The sequence below is a fragment of the Crocodylus siamensis genome, chromosome 4 (assembly GCF_052110815.1).
Source record: "Crocodylus siamensis isolate JL-2025a chromosome 4, ASM5211081v1, whole genome shotgun sequence".
Lineage (NCBI taxonomy): Eukaryota > Metazoa > Chordata > Crocodylia > Crocodylidae > Crocodylus > Crocodylus siamensis.
Genome location: NC_143398.1, coordinates 114,734,686 through 114,754,276, shown reverse-complemented (window position 1 = coordinate 114,754,276; position 19,591 = coordinate 114,734,686). Strand labels below are relative to the sequence as shown.

Sequence of the window (19,591 nt, the reverse complement as noted above, 5' to 3'; positions counted from 1 at the left end):
AGCTCTTTAAGTCTTTCCATATAAGGCACGTCTTTCAATCCTCCTACTATTTTTCCAGTTCTTCTCAGAAGCTGGATTCTTGTCTGCCTGAATCCACAAAACAAAGCCAGACACAACTATGAGCTCTCCCTGGGTTTTGCCTTTACCATGCTATTTAGTAAATGTAGAGAATGATTTTGTTTAAAGTGGTTTCAGTACAGATGTGGAAGGGAAAGTGATTACCTCAGAGATATCCTGCGTGGTTTTTTTACATGAGTTCTGCTCATCTTGGAAACTGGTCAAGTGGATCCGGTATCGGGCTGGCTCCATCCCTGGGCTAAAACTCACCAAAAATGATTTGTCATCCAGACTTTCAAAATAAATGTTAGGTTCCCACAGACTGCCTGCAAATAATAAAGGTATTTCAGAATTACAAACCTTTCTAGGCAGTCATATGGGGGCACCAATTCCCACCGCTATGACAAGTACAGCCATGCTTTACCTGTCTGCAAACATGGTGTGGTTCTTTTCATCAGAGGATCCTTGCAATCTGCAGGAAAAGGAGATGCTGTTGGTTTTTCACACTGAGATGTTGCACTTACATTTAGAATATCAGAACGCAAGCAATTTTTTATCCACCAAAAAAGCATCAAAACAGAACAATTACAATAGTATTACTGTAGCACAAGTATGAGCCATTTCTTTTAATTACACCATATTTTTAGGATCCTCTGAAGACAAGGATCTCTTTTCAGAGGCGACAAAAAACTTACATCCATTCTATAATCTTCCCTCAACATTTGGGTCATTTATACACATACATTTTTGTGCAGATAGACTGTGGAGATCTGGCAGATAGACTTGATTAACTGAATCTGCTCCGTTCCATACACAAGCTGACAAGCATGTCACTGCATTGCTTGCAGTTGTATAAGCAGCAAAATGTGCGTCAGGATGGAGGAAATGGTGGTGGTTCACTTTTGAACTACATCACCTTCTATGTATTTATTTCAAAAGCAGACTGCTGCCATTTTCTTAATACTGACGTGCATTTCACCACTTATACAACTGCAAATGATGCAGCGCTGGGCGCTTTTCAAAGTGCCGGGCTCTGTGGTGCCTGCATGTGTAAAAATACCCTTAATGAGGGAAGGTCTGTGCAAAGTGCGTCACCTGGTACTGAACTCTAAAAAGGCATGTCATGATTTCATATTCATCTCTGGAGGCAGCAAAATTCACAGCCACAGACCCCATCCCACCAAAGATATTCTGTCAGCATTTTCTGAGCTCACAGCAGGTCTACCAGCTGGACTATCTTTGCTGACCATAATTCTTCTACACTTATGGTGTTTCTCTCTGAGACCGACTTGACAGATTATATTTTTGATTCTGCATAACATTAACAGCATGATGGACCTCAAACATACACAAACAAAAAACACTCAAGCTTTACAACTCCCAACCTGTTTTTTTCAGAGCAGCTAAACCAGGGGTGGGCGAAATGCAGCCCGCGGGCTGGATGCGGCCGCCAGGCCATTCTATCTGGCCTGTGGGGCCCCTAAAACATTTAGAAAATTAATATTTATTTGCCCCGACTGCCTGTCATGTGGCCCTTGATGGCTTGCCAAAAGTCAGTAAGCAGGCCTCCACCCAAAATAATTGCCCACCCCTAAGCTAAGCCCAACAGAAAGAACAACTCTGCCTACTCCATCCTCTAGCAAAAGTGGAGGCCAGAAGCTAGGTGATAGAATTTTTGATCAGCTGGCCACACAGCATGTAAGGACTTGTGTACACCATCTTCTTCTGAAGAAGCTACTGCTATCTAGAATGAAAAAATTAACTACAACAGATCTGACTCTGTGAATTGTATTACGAGTAAAGCTTTACTTTATAGGATGCTATTCGCACAGGCTTCTGGAAGCTTGGCTATGAAGGGTCTGTCATGAATTGTTGTACATACTTTGCTTAACCCTTTGCGTACATCAAAGTAGCAGCTTGTTACTTTGGAAGCACAGACTTTCTGAACATTCGTTTTTTCAGAAGAGCAAGTTTTATAATTCTTTCACCTCCCTGCACCCTGTAATGAATCTTACTTGCAACTCATGAATCAGTTTAACTAGTCTGGTTTAGAAAGGTATAAAGCCAGTTATAGAACTGGCAAACTGGTATTCCAATCTCAAGGCTTAGTAGAAACCATCAGAGGATTCCCTACCAGGCATTTTGAAAGACTTGGATTTGCAGTTGTGGTCTCCATTTACGCCCAGTTTAGGCAGATGATGAACAGTGACTTGGTACGGCTGGCCAGGCTCCACTTCAAAGCGATCAAAAGTGAAGTTCCACTGAAACAAAGGATAAGATAGTCTCATTCTCACAACTGAACTGTCTAGTCACTCAAATTATCAATTCTTTTCTCTTCCCCATAGTTCATCCTTTTCTTCGGCATGATAAGCAACAGCTTCCAAGTTAATTGAATATTGTCTGTCTCTTGGACCTTGCCTCCAAAACTCTCTTGGTTTGGAACGGTAAAGCCTGAGTCATGCTATGGAACTATTGGCCTACGATGGCAAGGGTGCATTCAGCTGCATGCCTAGTTTTACCCAAGTTAAGTTCTGAACTGAAGACAGTTTAGATTGTAATAAAGGCAAGTTATGATTAATGGCATTTATACAGTTTGAGAGGAAAATTTTTGTGCTGCTAAGTAGTTGTATGTATGGCTAAGTAGTTGCTGTGTTTTATCATTTCTCATTTCTGCTTCTTTACCTACAATGTTCTCACAGATGAGTGAGGAGATAAAACTCCTGGGAAAGTTCTGTATGCTCCTGGAAGCCAGAGCTGTTCTCCCCAGTATGCTTCTGCTTAATCTCAAATAGTCCCAAGAACTGAGCTCAAGCTGTTCCCAAAGGGAGCTATAGATGGATGAGGCAGTTGGAAAGGAAATAGCATAGAAAGAGCAAGTAGTCACTGCAGGGCTCCTTTTCCTGATATAGCAAAGAAGTAGCCTGATGATACAAGGAGTGAATTAAAAGCAATATATTTACATCATACCATTACTTTTTCATAGGGAATAACAGTTGTTAAGATTATTTGCATTTCAGTAGCACTGTACAAGGCACCATACAAACATACAGTAATTAAAAGTCTCTGTTTTTCTGTGCCAGAGGACAGTTATAATCTAAATAAAGGCTAGGAGACAAGGAGCATCAGCAGTCCCATTTTATAGATGGGAAAGAGAAGAGGACATGATTTGTACAAAGTCACATAGGAAATCTAAGCCGAGTTGGAAAATGAATCTAGATCTCCCAAAAGAAAGGCCTGAAGCTCAGGACTAACCTGGCTGGCTAAGAAAGCTATTCCTTTCACTGACAGCCTGACTACTTTAATTGAGCAAAACAGAAACACACCTGTGACATACATAACCTTGCCAGGGCCCTCCACACTCACCCGGCTTCCATCTGGACGGACCTGAAGAGGCAGGTTGTTCTGAAAGTCAAACTGGACACAGATTTGTCGATTACTGGATACCTGCAGCACAGCCAGCTCCACTCCTCGGAGATATTGGATACTAGCTGAAAAGGAAGAAATTTGCATTTTGTTCTAGGAATTTTCAGTCTAGGAAATTTAACCCCATAATGATCTCTGGCACACTTGGGGCATACAACAGGCCTACTCTCATTCATTATAGCCCATCAGATAAAGCAGACTTGCTTATTCACTTGCTGACAGCGATCCTCAGATGAAGCAGCACCCCATTAACTGCTGTGCCAATTCATAAAATACCTCAGCATGCTGTAGAAACTGGCACTGGAGAAGCTTCTTAAGACAAACAGAAACAGGCTGAGAAATGAGAGGGGAGTGGTCATGGTTTAGGCTGACTTTTGTTATATGGCAGGGACAGGAGAAAGGACCTTAATAGACAATTCCACATTTACACTATTTCTTACACTGTAGGGCTGATATATCTGGTTCTGGTACCTCAAACATAAATGTACTTACCTGAATACCTTACACCAATCAGCACATTTATAACTGTGTCTATACTAGAAGGCTGTGCCACTAGTTATATGCCTTCCTAAATTAATACAGTTACAGTGGTGCAAACCAAAGTCTACACAAGCCTTAAGACACATCTAGCAATGTACCACCTGGCTTTGCATAAAGAACTATTTTTCTTCTGCTTGATGCCAGTCAGTCTAGAATTACAGCTGACAAGAGTGGGAAACAGGGCTAAGGGAGATTTCACAAGTAATTGAAAACTGAAGAAAGGGGCAAAGTTGGAAGGTAACCACTATCTTCTACTGGCACTGGGCTGCATTTCCCGAGGCGCCAGCTCTGGAGCTTCTGTAGATGTAATATAGGAGATCTATGTTAAAGGAACTGAATTTAATTATTCCACTTTGAAGAAACTTGCAGTGGACCTGAGACAACCGCAACCTAAGCGACTGTGTGAGGTAGGTTTCTGGATAGACTGCTATCCAGTGGTAAATAAAACCTGTACATTTCCCATCTACTTGTTTTCATTTTTGGCTAAATTCCTCTCCACAAGTTTATGGTTTTAAAGACATGTCTTTTTACCATTAAACATGTTCCAACCCTTAAACAATGCCAGTAACTAAGCACATTTCTAGAAAGCTCCTTTTGCTGACAGCATGCAGAGATATGTAAAACCAATTTCCAGTAAAATGCATGCAAACAAGATCAGTTTGGAACATCTCTTAGTACTGTACTTGGCATGTTCTAAGCATTTTATGTGCAATAAAAACCTAATTTAGTAATAAGAAAATCAGATAGTTTAGGGTGGCAGAATGCAGTCCCTCGGTCAGATATTGATGGCACTGGGAACTTGCCTTCAGCATGGGAGAGTTTAACACCATGGTTACATTTAATTTTTCCCCCTTCTTCTATCTTTAAGCATTGTGCTTCCACTCAAACAACAGCATATGGTCTCCGATAAGCCTGAGTGACAAGGAAGGGAAGAATTTCCCCTGGGGTTACTTACCTCATGGTCTCATGCTCTGTAGGTAAGCTGTCCAAAACCTATTTCAAAGCTAGACTAGCCAACAGCTTTTAATACTACAGTCTTATCACTATCTTTAATAGATCCTTAAGCTTTATAAACAGCTCCCTTTCCATATTGACAAATGATGATCACGTACCATCTGTAGCAACTTTCCATTCAATCCGCAGGACTGGGAGTAACTTTTCCTCCTGATCACGGAAAACACCAGGGAAGACATCAAGAAGACTTGGTGCAGAGGGCGTCCATGTGGAACTTTGTAGCCAGCTCTCATCCATGCAGGTACCTGCCAGGCAAACCAAAGCTGTTTCTTAGAGCTGAGCAGGAAACCGTTTCCTCACTGGACAAAATTTAGATTTCAGGAGTTCTTCTGTTGTGTCAAACACTCCCAATCTGCTTTAGTTTAAGCTAATTTCCATCTTAGTGAGCACTGTACATTGTGGCCAGTTTGTACGGATCTGCTGGCTTCTGCTGGAGGACACAAAACCTGCTCAAGTGCATGGCGGTATGACTTCCTCTTGTGCGATTTGCACAGTATAGACACCTTGGTGATGAGTCACAGAAGAGATCTGCACAAAGAGCAGGTGGTCTTGATCATGGGGAGAGCCAGGCACACAGTATGTACGACATGTGAAGACTATAAACTTTGGGTTTTCTGTGGAGACATACCTGTCTTTAAAATCCACAAGGAAAAAGGGAGCACTGATAATCTAGTCTGAACTCCTGCCTAAAAGAGACCAGTTTCACTCAGTAGCTTCTGCATTTCTCGTTGGGCTAGACATACCCTTGTTTAAAAATAAAACAAACAAACAAACAAATAAAATCAGATGACAGAGAATCTGTTGCAACTCTACATACACTGTTCCAATGAGTACCTATATTCTTTGTTGGAAACACCTGCCTTCTTCCTATTCTGAATATGTCCAGCTTCATCTCCTAGCTACTAGCTCTCAAGTCTTTTCTGACTTAACAAATCCTATAGCTTAAAATAATTCATGTTAGCCAATATGGTGCTACAGGACATGGATCTTGTCATCTCATCATAAAATGAAATTAGGTTTGACAAGTTTGATAGATAGATGCAATATACACCAGATTTGAAAAGCACTTGCCTTTGTACCACACAACACTGCAATTAAAAAAACACTATACAATATCAATAAAGTATACATATAAAAAAAATAGCTAGCTGACAGATCTCAAAAAGTAGCTGTCAATAAGGAACCATGAGCAAAAGCAGGTTTTTCTACTGAAGAATTGCAGAGATCAATTCTAGGCCTGGTGGTATTCAGTATTTTTAATCAGTGATATAGATGTAAACATAAAAATCACTGCTAAAATGTTATGGATGACAGACTCATCCATTCTTATTTACCACTACCATGTGACAGACTGTCAGAGTGGTAAATAAGGACAGAGGGGTCACATACAGTGATCTGAATTACCTGCTAAATTGGACCCATTCAAACAAATGCATTAAGACAAAATGCAAGGTCATATATCTGGGAACAAAGAATTCAGGCCATACCTGCAGAAAGGTGTCTTCCTGTCCTCATCCCACTCCCATTTCCCACGAACAATCTCCTTCCTATGTTAAAACTTCTATCCTTAAATGAAACCATCTCTTAACTCCTCGAACACATTTAAATAGACTGAGCTGCTTTAGTTTTACTACAAAGCAGGTTCTCTAGACCCTGAATCATTCCTATAGCCCTCTTCTGATTTATGAACTTCTTTTTATACAAACTAGGTACAATAATTGCACACTGGACTCTAGTAATTGTCTCACTAACGTTATATACAGTATTATTAACTACCTCCCTCTTTCTGCTTACTGTTGCTTTCTACATACAAGGAACTCATTTGTTCATCTAGTCACTACACTGCACTGAGAAGCCTGGTTCAGTTTGCTATCCCACTTTGTCACAAAAAAACTTTTACAAGCAGTGATTTTATATTTTCTTCCAGATCATCTATTAAAATATTGAATAGCATCGAGCCAGGAACAGATAAGATCCCTGGGCATGCCACAGATCACCCTTGAAAGTCAATTTGAAAGATTTATTGTACTTAAAAGTGCCACATTATTTTTGCAGTACTGTTTTTAATAAGAATGCCATGTCATACAAAGTCAGTGCTTCACAACAGTTGTAGTAGACTAAGTTACTTTTGTCAACAAGAGCTGAAGTCTCAATATATCAAGTTGGTTTTATGAAAACAGGTCATACCAAACAATGCTGACTGGCTTTAATTCTATCACTCTCCTTCCACTCCTTATTGACTGTACTCTATATAAACTTTTCCATGATTCCCCCAACCCATGATGTGTTAGCCTAACTGGCCTATATTTACCCAGTCATCCCTTTTACCCTTCATAAATATTGAAACATTAACTTTTCTACCCTTCTGGCTCAACCAACAGTTATGACATGCTTTGTCTATACTTTGAAACACTTGGGTGGCAAGTTATCTGATCCAGGGCATGTCTATGAGACACTTGATGTACTGAAGACTAAATCTAGTGAGCGTTAGCGCGGCTGGCAAAATCTGGGCTGATGTGCAGTAGACTTGGTCACAAAAGAGTGTTCATCTGCACTAATGCACAGCAGCACTGATTATGGTGCATTAGGTTTAGTACCCATTATTACAGGTACTAAACTTAATGCACTGTAATTATGGTGCATTAATGGATGTGTCGACACGTTCCCCAAGAACAAAAATATTTAACTTTAGGAGTTCCTGTTTCATATTTAGTTTTCTAGTATAGTATGGAAATACATCTTCCAGTTACTTTCCAACATAGAACACGTATTTAGTGAACATTTCTGCATTATTACTGATAATTTTATAACCTGTATTGATTAAGGGAGCTATTCCTCTTGTTCGATACCCTTTAAAAAATTCGTACTGACCATAGGCTTTTTACTGGTATGCCTAGTCTCCCTCAGCAGCTGGCTGCAGTTCATATCTGCTAACTTACAGTCATTATTATCAACTTCTTTTTCCAAGTTGCATAGTTTCATAGTTTCTAGGGTCGGAAGAGACCCGAGTAGATCAAGTCCGACCCTCTGCCATGGCAGGAAATAATACTGGGGTCAAACGACCCCAGCAAGATGTTCATCCAACCCCCTCTTAAAACCCCCCAGGGTAGGAGCCAGCACCACTGGCTGTACAGTTCTTCATCATGCCTTGCTAATCCATTAAGTTCGCATCTAATTCTAAATGCTGATTTAGTAAGATTGGTGTGGGATGGATACACGGTACACACGAGCTTATCCTTAAAAACTATGGTGGGACCTTATTAAGACTGACTCTGTTTTGAACAGAAGCTAAATCATTTTGTAACTGTTCTTTTTGAGAACTCTGTTCTGAAACGCAGACAATCTTCAATTCCTCTTTTAGATGGAGTTGGTTTTGGATTCACGAGGTGAGCTGCTTACAACACTAGCCCTGACAATAATACTTAGTTCTACACCTTTCAGTGGTTTAAATAGAAACACTCAGCTTGTGAATTCAATTAAAAAACATGTCACGAATGAAAACAGCAGGAAGAAGAAAAAAGGACTTACTGTTTCTTACAAGGCAGTTTAGATCCTGTGGAGAAAAACAAGACAATCACTGAGAGAATAGAAATTGTTTTCAAATGTACTAGTCCTTCTTTGCTAACACAGAGAAGGCAACCCAGCAAAAGCAAGTGTTTCTAACCAACAGATACAGGCTGGAAGTGACTTCTTGTTATCAGTAAAAAGTACCATAAAGTTACCATCTAGACAAGCTAAGGGAGTAATCAAGTACAGGTTCTTGAAGGGTGAATTTAAGGTCACAATAAGACAGAGAGAAGGTAAATTTAGGTTGAGTATCAACAAATAGCTTCCCCAAATGAAGATCTATTGGACCACAGGTCTTTGCCACACAGCTGGCAAATTACAACCATCTAACATCAATTAGGCTGGTCACTATCTCTGACTTCGGAGATGGGACTGGCTTCATGACAGCTCTATGAAGCAGGGCTTGCCACTATGGTATTTGATTATGCAAAGTATAAAGGGGCATCATTCGCTCTTTGGGTTGGTAAATACTATCACAATACTTAAGGTCACTTTAAAATCTTCATTAGACAAATCACTGGAGAACACATAAGAGGGAATGTTTCTGCATTCCCTAAAGAGAAATGGACTGGAATGGTTAGTATGCCTTTCCCATTTTTTGGATCTAGGATGCTATTAGAAATCCTGGTACTAAAATTCAGAGTGGCTTTGACTTAAATCAAATTGACTTAAATCATGATTTAAATCAATGGTCAGGAAGCCTTGATTTAATCAGTTTTCTACAAAAAGTGCATTCTTGTTGTATGATATAACCTACATTAAAAGATTCCCAAACAGGGTCTCTTATGGCCTGACAAGCCTGCTGCCATGATAGGTTTTCCCTTTTACCAAGCTATTCCCTCACTAAATCTCAAATCAGTGGACAGGCTATACTCAGAAACTTATTCCTCAAGACTTCTGGAATATTCTGCTCAAAGTGTTTCTCTTTTTGTTTCTACAGCCCCTCCTCCCTCCTTGCATTTATCTCCAGATTCCTCCTACTTGCCCAGATCTACTCCACCCACAGCAATCCTCTATTCATTTAACTTCTTGAAACTTTGCACTTTTAGAGAGAAGCAAGGGCTTGACTGTGTGTACACAAACTTGCAGAGACAACAGGGGTGATGGGTAGGTAATCAGGTCTGTTGTCTTTCATCTCTTATAAGTATATAAGGGGTATATATCTGGGTCTGGATGAACGCCTGTTCACCAGAGTGCCCCATGGGATGACAAGGTCAAAAGGTCACAAACTCCTCCAAGACTCTTTCAGCTGGACAGAAGGAAGAACTTCTTTACTGTCTGAGCCCCCAAGGCCTGGAACAAACTGCCGCCAGAGGTGGTGCAAGCACCTACTCTGGACTCCTTTAAGAGTTAATTGGACATTTTTCTTCCTGGGATCCTGTGATCCCAGCTGACTTCCTGCCCCTGGGGACTCGATGATCTTCTGAGGTCCCTTCCAGCTCTAACGTCTATGAAATCTATAAAGTCTCCATATACTGCTGTGAACAAGGATGTTATCTCTGGAGACACAAATCCAGTGTGAGAACTGAAACTAAGCATCACAGAGATGCTTAATGGGATCTTCTAGACTGAACACTGAGTCCCATTGGGTAGAGTGTTTTTTTTTCCAACCTTTACTAATATATAGAGGAGCCTCTGGGAACCCCATACATTTTTAAAGTTGACCTACAAAAAGGAGGTGACAGAAAAGGGACAGACTACTTCAACTGCTGTCCTTTTATACTTTATGAAGAAACAAAATGGTCTGAAAGAGTAGAGGACACACAAATTTTGCTTAGTTTTCTGCATTAGAAACTCATGTCTTGTGTCCTTGTATTCACTAGGAAAAGGGTGCACAGTGAACTGAAGTTAACCAACTTTAGTTCTAGCAAGGTAAAATCCTAGTGATGGTAAAGTAGTTTACTTTGAATTGCTATAATTCAGTAAACTCCAAACACTTGGTTTCCCTTGGCCTCTAGTCAAGTCTTCACCTAGAAAAAGACACATCTTACTCATTAAGATTCTAGTAGGAACACACCTCTGTGGTTTCTTACCTCACTGTTACTAGTCAAGGTCAACCACAGGCAGAGGATATCAACTATGACAAATTATGAGGTAAAAACTGCATGTGTCATCTCCTCTAGATTTTACAGAAAGGTAGTTAACATGTTTACCTTCAGATAATTTACTGGGGGAAAACAGACTACAATATCCATTGCTAGGTTTCAGCACTAAGGAAAACTGCAAAGCATCAGATCAGCAGTTCCCAACCTTGGGGTCGCAGCTAATGAATGAAGTTGCGCACTCCTAGGGAGATAGGCATAGAGGGGGGGAGTGGGGAGGGGCATGTGCTCCTCAGATCTGTCCTCTTCCTGGCAACTCTGCAGCAGAACAGGGCAGGAAGGCTTAGTGCCACTGCCAGAAGCCCCATGCCAGCTGTACCACCGTGGCAAGGTGTCCCCTGCCTGCCTGGAAGCAGTGGGAAGCACAATTCTGCACTGCTGCTGCCAGGTGGGCAAGGGGTGCCTTGCCATGATGGCATGGAGTTACCAGCAGTAGCACCAAGCCTCCCCACCCTCCAGCACCGGGGCCCACTATCTGGGCTGTGGAGGCCCTCATGGAGAGGGCTGCAGGGCAAGGAGACCCAAGCTGGTAGTGGGCAGCCTGCATCCTCCCCCTTGCCTCCCATGGGTTCTACTTTGCCCATGCTACCCATGGGGGGAAGGGGGAAAGAGAGGGAAGCTGGGCTCTGTGCTTTGTTCCAGCCATAGCAGCTGCTGCCTCCTGCAGGTGGCAGCTGGGACTCAGGTGCTGCTGGGTGGGGGCTGCAGGCCCTGGCCCCATAGTCCTGGCAGCTGGAGGCCCCTGCTGGTAGGGCAGGGGGGCGGCACGGGGGGAAGGAGGCTGCAAGTGAGGTTGGGGCTGTGGGAAGTGAAGGGTCATACTAAGGAAATGGAGTCATAAATGGGTTCATGACAAGGAAAAGGTTGTTGGGAAGTATTGTGTTAGATCATGTTCTTGTTTCCCACTGGGGTCAGTCTATTTCTACTGTCCTGGACCTAAGCAAAAGCACCACCAAAAACTCTGGTTAATTGTGCTTCTAAAGGGCAGAAGAACTCTCTTGCATGGCAGTGGTTCCCAATCTGTGGTACAGGTACCACCAGTGTTATGCAGACAACTTGGCAGTGGTGCACATTAACAGGTTTATAATAAAGTAATTATATGACAAAAATTTGCTGGTGGTACTCAAGGTTGTATCATTTTAAATTGGTGTTGTGTAATTTGTCAGTTTGGGAACCTAGGGTGTTCCTGATGTTTTGGATACAATACTTTATAGCTGCAGGTGAGAGTTTGAAATGATGAATGTGAGTAGTCCTTCAACTGTCTGGGACCTGGCAAGGACCTGGACTTAAGGGGTCTGGAGGCCTTATGCAGTTCTAAGCCCAATCATGAACAGAGCCCACTGGTGCAATCACTTTCAGCTTCAAAATAATACTAATGAGGTATACTTAGTATACCAAGTATAACATACTTGTTATGCGTGTTTATCTTTCAAGCACTTAACACACTAAAGCTAAAAGATAGTCAAGTAAAGGAATCAGCTGAAGCAAGATTGATGCATGGCATTCAGGCTGATTGAGGAGTGCTCATGAAAAGAGGGTGCACCAATTTAAATTGGTGTCACTGATATAGAAAAAGCTCCACATTGGCTTTCTAAATACTATCAGGTTTAGATAAGTCTAGGTAAACAGTATGGACTGTTTGCTTAGATTGAAACACTCCCATGTAACACCTGCAATGCAAATACTGCAGGCACTTTGCTAGTGAGTAAGAGCTAAAAAGCAATTAGGCAAATACCATGGAAACCCAACTGAAGCTAGCTAATCTGAATCTATTTCACTTTGTGCTAATCTATAGCACAAAGTGAGAAATGTAATAAATTAGCAATATTGACAATAAAATACCTAAGAACATAAAAAGTGCTCTACTGGGTCCAACCAATAGTCCATCTAGTCCAGTATTCTATCTAGTCTAGTGACAGAAATGGATGATACAGAGGAAAGGCAATGAACAGGATATCTCTAGTGATGTATTCCTTTTCCAATATCCTTCCTTGTATCCACCATTACTGGTTTAGAGATGTCACCATTCTGTTCAGACATTAATAAATCTATAACATATAAATTTATCCAGTCCCTTTCTGAACCTGGCTATGCTATCTACCTCTACCACCTCCCTTGGCAATGAACTCCACAAGTTAACTACATGTTGCAAAAAGTATTTTCTCTTGTTAATTGTAAACCTGTCACCTACTAATTTCAGCAGGTGCCCCCTAGTTCTAGTATTCCGGGACTTGGTGAACAACACTTTCCTGTTCACTTTGTCTCAGTGTTGCCAACTCCCATGATTTTTGGTGTTGTTTTTGTGTACAGATTTAAAGAATATTTAATAGAACACTATATATTTTACCTGATGAAGCCTCTTTGATCGATAAGTTGTAACAACTTTTTTTGGGGCAAAGTTTAACAAAATTACTTTTCTTAAGTTAAAAATTATCACTTACATCTGGGGTTTTCAACCTTTTTTAAGGGTACAGCCCTTTTGGTGGTGGCAGCCAGATGCGGAGCAGGGCGGGGTGGGGGTTCTCTGGACACACAGTGGTGGTGGGGCTTGCCTGTGGCGGTGGTAGCATGGGGTGGTGGATGACAGTGGTGGCTACTGTGTGAGAGCTCTCCCACATCTGGCTGGCCAGACTGTGCCTATGCAGCCAGCAGAGGGGAACTGCTGCCCTTGTCCCTTCCCCCTGCTCCTGGGAGGTGGCGGTGCAGGGTGGTTGGTGGCAGTGCTCCATCCCCACCTGCCCACACATACCCCCAGCACCTTTCCAAGTACCCCTGACTTAAATCATGGCTGTCAAACTGGTAGCCTGGGGGCTGCGTGTGGTCTATGAGTTGTTAACATGTGGCTTGAGGGACCCAGTGGCCGCCTCTCCCATAGCTGTGCAGCAAGGGAGGGTCCAGGGCTCATGCGGTGGGAGCGGGTGGAGGCCCACACATTGATGCTGCAGCCCGTGTGGTGGTATGGAATTCCGTTGGGGCGATCCTTGCAACACACAGCTTGTGCCGTGTGCAGCTTGGAGGCTGCAAAAAGGCTCTGTGTGTGGTCCCCAGCTGCACCAAAGTTGGACAGCTTTGAATCAGATGAAATCATTCAGGACTTCAACATTTTCAGATCATCAGTAATTATTGTAAACCATGTTCCATAAAGTACCTGTATAATTGGTGGCAAGTTATTTACACAAAAGACAAAACCATCTGCTTTCATTTAAACATTAATTCTACCCAGCAGATAAGGCACAGGGAAGACAGCTGATGTACAACTATCAGCCTCTGAAAACCAAGCCAGCACGTTAGACTTAGATCCTTCTCCCACAGAATCAGTCACCTAAGGCAAAACCATTTGAGAGATTTCACAGCTAAAGAGCAATCTTTCAAACAGCTGTATGCATGGCACCAATATCTAGGTTCATCCAGTACCATTCAACTGGTGGACAGGGATTTGGACAAGGGTGAAATTTACCTCCACTGAAATTGCAGTTTTTGACATGAAGCACAGTCTCGAGCACACCAGATTTCTGCTGGGTTCTTGACTGTAGTTATACAAGCTTACTTTTTAATCTCAAACAGAAACATGTTGCTGGGAATGTTATTACTGCTACAGCAGCCACAACCACAACTGGAGTAGTAGACATGCCCTACTTTTGGACCTCAATCCATCCCATCCTTGGTGCTCAACTGGCCTGCTTCCTAGTGCATGTACACCTCCCTCCCCCCCACACACGCTTTCCAACACACACTGACCTCTTCATCCATTATACAATAGATCTTTGTTTACCTATCTGGGTAGATTAAAGTTGGGCCCAGTCAGGCATAACTATAGTGAGTTTGCTAGAAGAGCTTGACGCTTCTCAGCCTGTCTGATCACCAGGGATTTTTGTTTTCTGTTTCCCATGGAAAAACAGAGAAAACAATGGATATCCCCTTTTTATCCAAGAAAATGCAGATTTCTCCTTTTAGATTTCTCTTTTGCAAAGAGCTCTGCAGGCTGGTTGAGCTCCAGCCTGCAAAAGCTGTTTGTAAACAGGGCAGGAAACCCCCAGCCCTGCCTAGAGGGGAAGGGGGAAGGTCAGGGCTGAGCCTGTCAGTCACAGCTCCACTCAGTTCAGCTTCGCTCTTTGCTCCTGGAGCCTAAGATAAGTGGGGCTTGCAGGGGCTAGGGGCCCCTCTGGCAGCCCTGGGGGGTGCCAGGAACTGGCCCTGGCCCCACCTCAGCAGGCAGCAGTAGTGTGGGGAGCCGGCCCCATGCTGCTTCTGCTGCAGCTGTCTGCTGTTGGGGGCAGGGAGCTGCAGACTTGGGTCCCTGGCAGCTGGGGGACCCCTGCGGCAGGCCTGGGAGTCTGGGGCTGTGGGTGGGGTAGCAATTTTTTAATCAGAGAAAACCAGAATCCTTGCTGATCACACAGTGGTATGTAGATAACTTAATAATAGTCTACCCTACCTGTAAGAACCATTCTTATGCCAGCGAGTGGTGATGGCCTCCTGGCTGTCAGACAACAGAGGATGACACAGGACAGAAAAGTGAATCACAGAAATCAGGCAGGGAGATAAACACATTGCAATAGATCAGGAAATAGCCCGCAAACTCTGTGGCCATGGAAACAACAGCACACTTGCACTAGACCTCCAGGAGACCAGCATGCATCTTATCTCCTTTTACTACCCTTTAGACTGAAATTAAATCAATTGGGCATCTAAACACCTGAAAGCTGCTGGACCTCAATAATTCATCTTTGGGCACTGCACTTCAGGAGGGATGTGGATAACCTGGAAACAGTCCAGAGGATGGCTACTTGTATAGTCGAGGGCCTGTGGGTAAAATCCTATGAAGACGGATTGAGGGACCTGAATCTCTTCATCCTCCACAATAGAAGGTTGAGAGGTGATCTCGTGGCTGTCTACAAACTCATCGGGGTGGGTGGGCAGCAGGGAACAGGGGAGACTCCGTTTACCAGGGCGCCCGTTGGGGTTACTAGAAACAACGGCAATAAACTGAAAGAGTAGATTCAGATCAGACATCAGGAAGAAATTCTTTACTGTGAAGGTTGCCAAAATATGGAATGGGCTTCCAAGGGAGGTGGTGTTTTCCCCTACCAAAGGAGATCAGACAAGCACCTGCCCAGAGCAGGGGGTTGGACTCAATGATCTAATAGGTCCTTTCTGACCTTAGAAATCTATGAAACCGCGACGGGCCACAGATCTGTATGCCATGTCTGTCAGACAGCTTCTGCCTCTGAAATCACCTTTTGCTACCATACATTCTGCACCTTTGTCAGCTACATGTAGGCTGAACAAATGAAAGACTTTGCATTTTGAACAGGAACAATCCTACTGTTGCAAAGTTACTCATCAAGGAAAGCAAGAAAAGGAATTTTTAAGTGGTACTGTGCATAAATAGTTTGGAAAACCTTGAATGGAATACCAGAGACTCCCTACACCTGAAAAAGGGTGATTGCTCCCAAAAGCTTGCAAAGAACTTTTTTCCAACTACTCAGCTGGTTTAATAAAAGATATCACATCTACACAAAGAACCCTGCCTGCCTACGTTAATGTACTGCAGTCTATATAAATGGTGCTTTCCATCATTTTATCCCAGGGTTGGCGCTACTTCAGTTGCTTCTGCAAAGCAGACAAAAATGGTGCATATAATCCCAAATGCACTGTAACAGTTGAACTTGAGGACTGCACCATTTCTCTGCACGTGAACATATGTTTACAGTGGTAAACTGTAACAGTAACTGTAACAATGTTTACTGTAACAGCGTTATCAGGCAGGCCTTGGGTTCTTGGACCATGATCCACATTTCCGCACAGAGGACATGCTTGGGCAGGACAGGCGTCATCTCTCCCCAAAAGGTAAGCGCATTTTTTCTTCCAAGCTGGCTGATCTCGCACAGTGAGCTTTAAACTAGGTTCGCCGGGGGACAGGGATGCAGACGAATACAAGGACGCTTCACCGTCAAGCCAAATGAAGCGTGCAGGTAGTACCCAGGTAAGTGACAGGGGCCAGGTCAGACTTAGGAACAAGGAGGTGGCATAGGCACCTACAGGAGGCCTCGAAGGCCTCTACACAAATGCTCAAAGCATGGGGAATAAGCACAAGGAACTTGCCCTCCTGCTAGCTAGCAAAAAATCCAGACTTAGTGGGGTTCACAGAAACCTGGTGGGATTCTACCCATGACTGGGCAGTGGACATCCAGGGATACAGGCTGTATAGGCGAGACAGAGCAGGGAAAAGAGGCGGGGGTGTAGTGCTATACATGTCCTCAATGATCTAGATGGGGTCAGAGGAGGGGCAAAATGAGGCACTCTGGGTAAGAATGTAAGGGGGGCATGGGGAAAGGGACTTGATAGTGGGTGTCTACTACAGACCGCCTCACCAGGGGGACGAGCTAGACCTGGAATTCTCAGGTCAGCTCACAGAGACTGTAAAGTCAAGGGATGTGGTTGTCATGGGTGACCTAAACTACCCAGACATCTGCTGGGAGGAGCACTCAGCCAGGTCCAACCACTCACGTAGGTTCCTAGCCAGGATACAGGACCTCCATCTAACCTAGGAGGTTCATAGTCCCACCAGGGGAAATGCCTTGCTGGACTTGGTCCTTGCTACAGGCGATGACCTGGTGAGGGGTCTACGGGTACTTGACCACCTGGGTGACACATGATCATCACCTACTGGAATTTACTATCTGGTGCAGGGTGGTGAAAGCACGCAGCAAGGCAGAGGTCCTCGACTTCAGGAGGGCTGACTTCTGTAAGCTAAGAAGGTTAGTAGGCGAGGCACTGGTGTCTTGGAGCTTCAATGAGATGGGAGTCCAAGACGGGCAAAATGGAGGTGTACAAACAGTGGAAGCAAGGAGCTATCACCAAGGAGGATTACATCTCCATTGCTCGAGACTGTAGGGAGGTGGTTAGGAAGGCCAAGGTTGAGATGGAGCTAGGGCTAGCCATCAGAATTAAGGATGATAAAAAGTCCTTTTTCAAATACTTAGGAAGTAAGGCAGCGGCACCAGGTAACGTGGAGCCCCTATGTAGCATGAACTGAACTAATGTAGTTGATGTTAACAGAGAGAGTAATAATAGTAAAATATAACCATGTTAATCTTGTCCTGTAAGCAACTTGAAAACTCCATTTTGTATCCTTCTGCTTGACAAAGTGAATGAACTCTGTATAGGCTTTATGTATGAGTGTGTGTAAAAGGGTGAATGGTGAGAGAATGGCATAGAGATGGGAGAAGAAGATTTAACTGTTTATGTAAGCGACAAGGCACCAAATGCAAGTTATCAGCCAGTAACTAACTAACAAATAGCTGAAGAATCCCTTTGAAGCTCAAGGCCACAAAGGAGATAACAGAAGAAGAAATTCTGTCAGACGGGCAACAAAAACACTCTAAGGCTAAGATAAGCTAAAGACAAAAGAAGAACAACCGCAAAAACAAGCTAGGTATGGAAAAACCCCAAAGCACTAAAACACAGGATGCCAATCCCTATAAAAGAACACTTTGAAGATGCCAAGTTGGGGTGAGTCTCTTTCTCTACCGCTGTTTCATCAGAGCACAGATACATCTGTTCACCCCGCTCCAGCTGTTATCTTCAAATCATCACCATCTACTCAATAAGCCCAGGTTGGCCACCCTGGGCTGATATTGAGCAACTATTGCTGGTAACTATATCTGGTGTATGTATGGATGAAGTGGTTGTTTTGTGTATGTGTATGCCTGTGTGTAATGATGTATATGATGATTTGTGTGCGTTTGTATGAATGGTGTGTTCGAATCTCTATGTCTAACTCATGTAATCAATAAATATGGCACCTTGCCTTATCCCCCTTTATAAAGTCTTGCTCGTGATTTGATCAATTGGCAATTTGTGTAACACCTACAGGATGGGCTTTGGCAATCTAGTGATTGCAGCAAATGAAAAAGCTGACCTCTTTAATGAATTCTTTGCCTCCATATTCCTGAACAGGGACCAGGACATTTCCCCCACTAGAACTGCAGACAGACCCAGAGGAGGCAATGCCATGCCTAGGGTCAGGGACAACCTAGTTAGGGAACTTTTGGAGGGGCTGGACGTGTTTAAATTAGTAGGTCCAGATGCTCTTCACCCAAGGGTGCTGAGGGAATTGGCAGGGATCATAGCGGGGCCCCTGACACGGCTCTACGAGCACTTGTGGGGCACTGGCCAGGTACCAGAGGATTGGAAAAGGGCCAATGTGGTCCACATTTACAAGAAGGGGAGAAAGGAGGACGCTGGCAATTATAGGCCAGTTACCTTGGTCCTTGGGAAGATATTTGAGAAAATTATCAAGGAGCACATCTGCAAGGGCCCTGCAGGGGAGGTAATGCTCAGGGGCAACCAACATGGGTTCACTGAGGGCAGGTCCTACCCGACTAACCTGGTTTCATTTTATGATCAGGTCACAAAGTCCCTGGACGAGGGTGTTGGGGTGGATGTCATCTTCCTGGACTTTAAGAAGGTCTTTGATGTGGTTTCCCACCACATTCTCTTCAAAAAACTTGGTGACTGTGGCACTGATGCCTACACAGTCAGATGGGTGGCAAAGTGGCTAGATGGTCGCACCCAGAGGGTGGTTGTGGACAGGTTGTTTTTGACCTGGAGGGATGTGGACAGTGGAGTCCCCTAGGGCTCAGTCCTGGGGCCTGTACTTTGCAACATATTTATCAGCCATCTGGATATGGGTTTCAAATGCACACTGTCCAAATTTGCTGATGACACAAAGATGTGGGGTGAGGTAGGCATGCTGGAAGGGAGGGATAGAATCCAGCTACATCTAGAGATGTTACAGAGGTGGGCAGATAAGAATAGGATGGAATTCAATGCTGAAAAGTACAAGGTGCTGCATCTAGGGAGAAGGAACCAGCAACACACCT

At 43.5% G+C, this 19,591-nt stretch overlaps 1 protein-coding gene across 3 annotated transcripts in view; it reads right to left on the bottom strand.

The window, feature by feature from the left end:
• Nucleotides 1-19,591, bottom strand: part of IL17RA (interleukin 17 receptor A) — a 48,422-nt gene that overhangs the window by 19,913 nt on the left and 8,918 nt on the right. For 2 of the 3 annotated variants that reach the window (XM_090043453.1, XM_090043454.1), the window contains exons 2-7: nucleotides 8,563-8,587; nucleotides 5,133-5,279; nucleotides 3,421-3,545; nucleotides 2,192-2,318; nucleotides 482-529; nucleotides 223-383 (exon numbers count right to left, since the gene is read on the bottom strand). In XM_090043453.1, the coding sequence (XP_089899579.1) occupies nucleotides 223-383; nucleotides 482-529; nucleotides 2,192-2,318; nucleotides 3,421-3,545; nucleotides 5,133-5,279; nucleotides 8,563-8,587 (633 nt within the window). Of the gene's footprint in view, nucleotides 1-222; nucleotides 384-481; nucleotides 530-2,191; nucleotides 2,319-3,420; nucleotides 3,546-5,132; nucleotides 5,280-8,562; nucleotides 8,588-19,591 lie in introns of those variants that run through there. The other variant, XM_090043455.1, reaches the window with a different exon arrangement.